A 7,895-nucleotide genomic window follows, 5' to 3' on the forward strand; every position below is an offset into this window, starting at 1 on the left:
TTTTTTTTAAAACCTTGGTTGACCATAACGTGTTTTCTACATAATGCCTGGGATTTTCAAGGGCTGAAGCCCCTGAAATCAATTCAAGCTCATATGTGTGCTTTTGTCATTTTTCAGTTACAGTCAAGCAGAAGGGAAGATGAAAAAATTACCGTGATGAAATCTAGAGTTATGTAGATAATTCACTATAACGTCAAAAGTGTATTAAACCAGATTCACAAGCATTTTTTTAAAAACTTACTTTTTCTCACTTAAATGACTTATCACGCCATCTTGTTCTTCCTATAATGTTTATTAAAAAAACATTTTTATTTATTAATTCTGTAATTTATGGGAGCGTACTGTAAGCATGGAAGTTCTGAAATGCGATACAGCGATGCTTAGCAACTTCTCTTTGTTTATTAAAACAGAAAACCAAAAATACTGTGCACATAAGTTGTAATTTTATTGTTTACAGTGAAACTGAAAATGAAGTGGGGGTGTGGGGAAGAAATCAGTGAAAAAATAAGTTTGCATTAAGTTGCCACTGTTCCAGTCACTTATGTTTTGTTTTCTTGAGGAAGTCTTTACTGTAAACAGAATCTTTTTCTGCTACTGAAATGCAAATGATAATTCTATAATGATAATGAAAAAAAGAAAGGAAAAAATAAACTGGATGAAAATTAAAATCCCAGTATTAATAAAAGAAGCAATGTAGATTTGAGAATAATAATTATATAAATGGCAAATATAGTAAGGGTTTTGTATTTTCATTGGATAGACAGGAGTGATTGCTTCTGAATATCTTATATATTTTAATTGGTTCCTAATAATCACGAGATTACATTACTGAATACAATCCTGACAGTTACTGGTCTACCTCATTCCTAATTTTGGTGTTACCACATGCTCAAAATATACAAAATTATGCTTACTGTCTTACTGTTGTTCCAAAATTATGTGTTACATTTAACCAGGCACAAATATATCCAAATATTTTGCAAAAGTTTGTTCTTGTAATTTTTTAAAATTTGGTCCAGGTTCGAAAGCAGCAGACGAATGGGGACCTTATGTTTTTGGAAAAAGCAGAAGATGATATCCATAAAGATCTAGAACACTCCATGCGGGAGCTGCAATTAACACATGCGGAAACAGTGCAAGAACTTGAAAAGACAAGGAATATGTTAATTGTGCAGCACAAAATTAACAAAGATTACCAGGTACTAAACTCTACTCATAGTGGAAAATAACCTGACAATAACATTTTAACATTTGTAGCACTGGAACTTGTCATAATGAAGACTTGCAAATTCAGCAACAAAGCCAGTCTGTTTATAGGTAACCTAACCTAAGATTTGCTCTTGTTGAAAGTATTTTTTAAAAACTGTGAGATCCAAATGACTATAACTTTAGTCTTTTAACTTGCCTTGAGCCCTCAAACCATGTCTTTTTGGGATTATCTCTGAGCTCTTATCAAGACTTCACAGGAAATATAGTAAGTGTATTTATCAAATAAGCTTCCTTTTCCACAACACTCCGCTTTTACTCTCTTGTGCTGGATTATCGCAGATCATATTTTGACTTTTCATTCAATTAATCTAACTTTAAAATAACAAAATCATTAAAGAAACTATTAGGAACATTGTCCTGAAAGAATAGTTAGTCTATTTTTCTTAATAATGTTTTTAGATTTTGTGAAATTCAAACTGATTACTGTATTGCTGAACTAAAAATTGCTGCTATTTTTGTGTACTCTAAATGTTCTTTCCTCAAATCTAACTGTATTTTAGTTTGTAACCAAAAGCATGTGCAGCATCAGTGCAGACAAGCCTCAAAAGTCCTTTTTACACGCAAATTTTTTTCAGACTGAAGTAGAAGCAGTGACACAGAAGATGGAAAGTCTACAGAAAGACTATGAGTTAAAACTGGAACAGTATGTCCATCTTCTTGATATTAGAGCTGCACGCATCAGAAAACTAGAAGGTATCTCTAAAGTATATTCTTCTCCAATTTTTTTTTATGTTTTATCTCTTGCAAATTATTGTTCTAAATTTGTTCTTCAGTTGAAACACTTTTCCTAAAACTAGTAGAAAGGTCTGTTCTTTCATGGAAAATTGTCTGTGCTGTTTCATTGACTTACATGATAAAGTTATTAATCAAACAAAATTCAACAAAACAGTTTATGCTGCAGCTATTGCTGAATAAGAATAAAACTACCAAACTTAGATATTTTTTATTATTTTTTTTAAATCATAAATTTACAGTCAACCTTTTATTTTGCTGTCCTATCATTACATAATCATTTTATGTGTTGCTAAAAATCCCAAAGCCATGTTATAATATACCTATGCAATATTTCAATATGATGAATTTAAAATGCTGTTTTAATGGCTTCAGTGTGTAAAAGGCACATAGGAAGCGGGAAATAGGATACCTTACAAACTGCAGTGTCATAGCAATTTTCACGTGTTGTCTCCAAGTTGCATCCCCTGTACTAAAGGACTGCATAATGATTTATGTCCTAATTCTGTAGGCAATTGTTCACCATTTACCACCTGTAAGGCCGAGCAACATGTAAAGGTCTTTGCTGATAGTTCTGTCCACTCAGGATATTATAGAGGTTAAAAGTCAGATGTATTCTTTCTTTCCCTGGCAAAGTTAGTTCAACCCTACGAAAATATGTATCTTAAGTCTCTGCTGCATTTGCATAGTGATACTTATTTTGATCATTACATAAGACTTCTGAATTTTTGCTTGTTAACTCCCTTGTAATCTGTTATTAATTATTAGGGGCCTGTGTCTATTTTTATGTATATTGAAGCAGCTCCATTGTGGAGGTATTCTTGATTGTTGTCAGAGTGCTAAATGAGCAGTAGATGTATGATTTTAAATGTGTGATTTCTTTTTTGGTAACGTCTTTAAGAAAGTAACGTTAATATAATCGAATTATGCTTTTTTCCTCTCTAGTCAATCATTAATTATATTTGATTTTTAAACAAGACTGTCATATTGTAGCTCTATTTTATTTTATTTGTTGCAGCCCAACTAAGAGATATTGTCTATGGTACAAAACCGCATAAATCCAGACCAGAAGTATTGCCAGGTGATCCAGTGGATGAATTTGATGAAACTTTACATTTAGAAAGAGGAGAGAACCTTTTTGAAATTCATATCAGCAAAGTGATCTTCTCTTCTGGAGCTATGCACGCTTTTGGTGACCATGAACCTGCAACTTTTTGTACTTACGCATTCTATGACTTCGAACTTCAGACAACCCCAGTAGTTTATGGGCGTACCCCATCATATGACTTCACTTCTCAGTATCTTGTGCAGGCTGATGACTGCTTCTTGCACTATATACAGCGAAACAGTATCACACTTGAGGTTCATCACGCATATGGCACAGATTATGAAACAGTTGCTGCATGTCAACTGAAGTTCCATGAAATCTTGGAAAACAATGGGAAGATCTACAGCACAGCAAATTTAATTGGTAATTAACATACCAAAATGTATTCTGTTTGATGCAGTATTGTAAGTGACAACTGAGTAATGTGTATTTGGCCAACAATGAATTAATGTATTACTATTTCAAAAGAAAAAAAAAAAAGGTTTACACAACATGATATTTCCTGTTGGATGTGCAGCATGTGCTGGTGATTCTATCGACAGTTGTGGGAAAGCTCTGACAGGTGCAATTTTGGCCATAACGGCTGAGAACAAAGGTGGTATTAATATAGTGATCCTGAAGTACATGACATTAGAAGTATGTGACATGCTGGAAATGGCATTAGAGAATCTTGTCTGAAAATAGCAAGTGATTCTTTGTCTTGTATAAAGGTTACTTGCAAAGTGTTACTACTACACATGTAAAGAATTTTAATAAAAGATAGTATCACCTTACTCAACAGAATTATACAAAAACAACATGGAGAAAAGTAGTTAGTAGAGCAGTCTACTTGATTGCGTTGTACTACTATTCATGTGTTAGAATTTCTCTATGAATGCTGCAGAGAAGATATTTTTAAAAAAGACTGATATTCTTTTTCATTTTGCTTTATTTTATATATTGTTAATTGTGTTTTAGTTGTTTAATGCAAGTTTCTTTCATCCTCTGAGACTGTTATTGATACAAGGGGGCCTTACTTACTTCAACTGTGAAACATAGAGTAATTTCAGTGAAATCTTGTAATATATTTAAATGAAATTAAATTATTCTACTTTTGCATATGCATTTTCTCTGTTTGGCAGAATATACCTTAAAAACAAAAATATTTCTGCATTATAAGACTATCAAACATCAGTGCTTTATATCTGGCCCAAATGTCATAAATATATCCCCTCATTCTTTATCAATAAATAAAGGAAGAAATGGTTACAGTGGTTGTTATTTAAACTGGTAAGTCAGAGGTCTTCATATAAAAGTCGTAAGGCATCAAAAAGGTGCAAATGATGGTGATTACAGTTAATAATATTTCATACAGTACATAATCTATGGGGGAGTTGGTTTAGGTTTTGTGCATTTTTTCCTTTTAATTTAATTCATTGTTTTAAAATTATTTCAAGATATCCCAGACAAGCCTTTTTTAAGAAGTACTTAAAATTTTGTGCTACTTACTTTTTTTTTAGAAGTGTTTTGTCAGATCAGTATAGTCAGAGACCTCTAACTGCCCGCTTTTGTCAAAAATCTGGTTTAATAAGCCATTGTAAAGTGGTATTTTTGCCAGTAATTTAAACTGCATACCACTTTATGGGACATTTCCAACTGTTGACGTACAAAATTGTCCTAAGCTTTATTTGCTTAGAGATTAAAATAATCTAAAGAGATTAAAATAATGAACTTGACTCTATAGCTTGGACAGTAAATATCGTAGATTGCAATATGAGAAAATGGTCATGTTTAAGTTTTGGATCATACATGTAGAGCCAGAGGAGTTGTTGTTTCTGTTTCTGACATGAACTGCACATCTCATGTCATAAACACTGTTGTAATGCATAGTCGCAAGACAACTAATCTTTAATTTGTGGCGTTTCCTAGCTTTTGACTTAAGTGCTTTAATGTTGAAAAGAAAATTAATGCAATCCCGTATGTATTTATTCCTTAGGAATCAAAGGAAACATTCAAAATTATGGTACCGTAGAATACTGGATCAGGTTACGAGTTCCTATGGATCAAGCTATTAGTCTCTACAAAGAGAGGTCAAAGGCTCTGGGGTATATAACAGCCAATTTTAGGGAACGTGAAGAACCACGCCAGGTATGTTTGGGTTTGTACTTCATAGTTTTGATAGAATGAACTGCTCAAAATTACTTTTTCAGCTCAAATAGTTTCCTTCAAGTCTTGATATGTTCAAGGTTAACAAAGTTAAAGTTTCTTGAACCGGAAAATATCTTTAGCAGTTGAATGACATGGTTTTCATCTAAAGAGATAAAGAACCAGTTGAATTATAGCTTTCCTGAAGAGACAAAGTCTTAAACTTCAGTTATTTATTTTTACTGAAATTGTCACTAGAATGTTTGAAATTATTATATTTAATTTTCTTAACCTGAAAGTGCCAGATTTTGTTAACATTTTGTCCTAGGACAATATTCAGGAATGTTAAACCAACTGAGTGTCAGATTAGTACAACAGGTGAAGCGGTTGTTCAGAAAGGTCTCAAAGTTCTTAATGTTTGACTATTATGAGACTGAGATTATTTCAGGGTTTCTTTTTTTTTTTTTTTTTTTTAAACTGGGTAATGAAGAGAATTTTAGTAATATAGTGCAATGTATAATCACATTTAAATAAAAGTCACAGACAGAAAAAGAAGGGACTTTCAGACATCTTTAACAGTTGTTTAAGAAATAAAAACAATCAGGCTGAAATGTATAAATTAAAACACTTTAGAGTTTCTAACAGGCAATTTTTTTTTTATCTCTAGCTGTTTAAATTATTGTAAGTCTGGAGTAACTTTAATGTTTTATATTATTCCATAATGTAAATTTGTATTATACTAGAATCTCAATGGATTCCATGATTTAATCTGAGAAGTATGTTTAGTGTATGAATTCTATTAAAGGTCAGTGTAGGCATTTTCAGAATAACTTCATGTTTGATAACATAACATTTGCTTTAAATCTGATTTTTAAAACAATCAAAGGTATTTTTAACTAACTCACGAAATCTGGCTGTTGTTAAATGCCAAAATCTGTTACTTGGTTTTCTCTATTTTTGATTATGTTATTTCTAGCTGTGTTACCAATCCAAACACAGTTGAAAGGTAAGGCATGTGGAACAGAGCATTTTGTTGTAATTATTGTAAGATTGCAAATTCAAACTTGGCAACTGAAATATACTGATTATACGGGAGAAAATAAAATAGGAAAAATAGCAGAAATGAAGAACAGCTTCTACAGAGCTGTTTGAAACACCACAGTTTTCAGAAATGTTTCATAGCAGAAACTAGAAGTCATATAGCCATAGCAGATGGTTACATTATGTTAAGGGTTCTGTCTATCTGCAGCTGCAAAAGTAGCTTCAGTTGTGCGTACCAAAATTTAAGCTTTCACTAGTTAAACATACATATAAAATTTTCTGTCCTGTATAGCAGCAGAAATCATGGAAACATGAAGTGTACATAAACTGCTATAAATTTTTTTTTTCCAGTTCCGTATGTAGCCAGATACGTATTAAGGTTGCATATTAAGGACTTAAACTGTCATGTTTAGTTTTCTCATTAACTATTTCAATGTGGATTATTTAATCAAAATATTTAACATTTTATCACACAAAATCGAATTGGTACATATTTCCCCATATACCAGTCGACAGAACTCTGGTTTCCACAAGCAAGATAATTATGTACCATTAATGAAAATAACTATAACATATTACAGTAAAGGAGAGCCGTTTGAGATCAATATAGATGGGGATTACTCATTTAAGATAGTCATGTTATTTGTTTTCTTTTTATTCTTTAATTTTTATTAAAATGAATTTCCCAGTTTGCCAACTATGGGTTCCACAGCATGTACAAGCCTCGCTGATAGGTAATTCAAAAAATTTGTGATATCATTGAGTTTTTAAATTTATTTTAAACATTTGTTATTACTCTTCACATGCTGATTTCTAGTTTTTGTAAATTTTTTATAAATTGTTTGTAAAGGTTTTGGAGGAAGGAAAAACCAGAGGAATCTGCAGTACAATTTTAATTATTGAGAAGTACATATATAAAAGGGACTCCAGTTATAAAAGTTTCTTGACATAGAATAGCTGTCAAGATCAGAATCCTTAACTTTAAAGTGGCACTAGATATGAATCACTCTTAAAACTGTGATCTTCACTGCTTTGTAGATAATCAAATGACAAATAGATCATAAAACTTAAGAAGAATAAAGCGAACAGTCACAGACCTGAAAGGATTAACCTCTTATTTCCTTATACCAACAACCCAAGAGAAATGTCGTTGTATTTATAGAACAAGTAATATTTTGACATACAAAATTAAACAGTAGTTGGAGTGTCATTGAAATAATCAGTTAGTTGTTCTATTTATATAGCTCTTAGAGTTCGCTAACATAAGAATTCTAATGTTTTTAATTTAACTTCTTTTTCATTTAAAGCAGCAGATACTCAGAACTGCCCAAGTCAGCACTTCAACAGATGGCAATTTAAATGAACTCCACATTACAATAAAATGTTGTAACAGTCTACAATCCCGAAAAAACCATCTTCAGCCAAATCCTTATGTTGTCTACAAGTTCTTTGATTTTGCAGACCATGATACTCCCATCATTCCTAGCAGCAACAACCCACAAATAGATGACCATATGTGTTTCCAAGTGCCAATGAATGCAGATTTAGACCGATACCTAAAATCAGAATCCTTAACTTTTTATGTATTTGATGATGGTGAAACAGAAGAAGGTGCTTATGT

The 7,895-nt window shown here is 31.9% G+C and overlaps 1 protein-coding gene across 1 annotated transcript in view; it reads left to right on the forward strand.

Moving 5' to 3' along the window:
- RPGRIP1L (RPGRIP1-like) overlaps positions 1-7,895 on the forward strand; it is a 74,007-nt gene that overhangs the window by 30,011 nt on the left and 36,101 nt on the right. Inside the window, 6 exon segments of the mRNA XM_009582879.1 lie at positions 1,020-1,199; positions 1,845-1,962; positions 3,020-3,472; positions 5,085-5,219; positions 6,570-6,592; positions 7,582-7,885. Coding sequence (XP_009581174.1) covers positions 1,020-1,199; positions 1,845-1,962; positions 3,020-3,472; positions 5,085-5,219; positions 6,570-6,592; positions 7,582-7,885 — 1,213 coding nt within the window.

This window comes from Fulmarus glacialis, unplaced genomic scaffold, assembly GCF_000690835.1.
Source record: "Fulmarus glacialis isolate BGI_N327 unplaced genomic scaffold, ASM69083v1 scaffold18948, whole genome shotgun sequence".
In the NCBI taxonomy this organism is placed as follows: Eukaryota; Metazoa; Chordata; class Aves; order Procellariiformes; family Procellariidae; genus Fulmarus; species Fulmarus glacialis.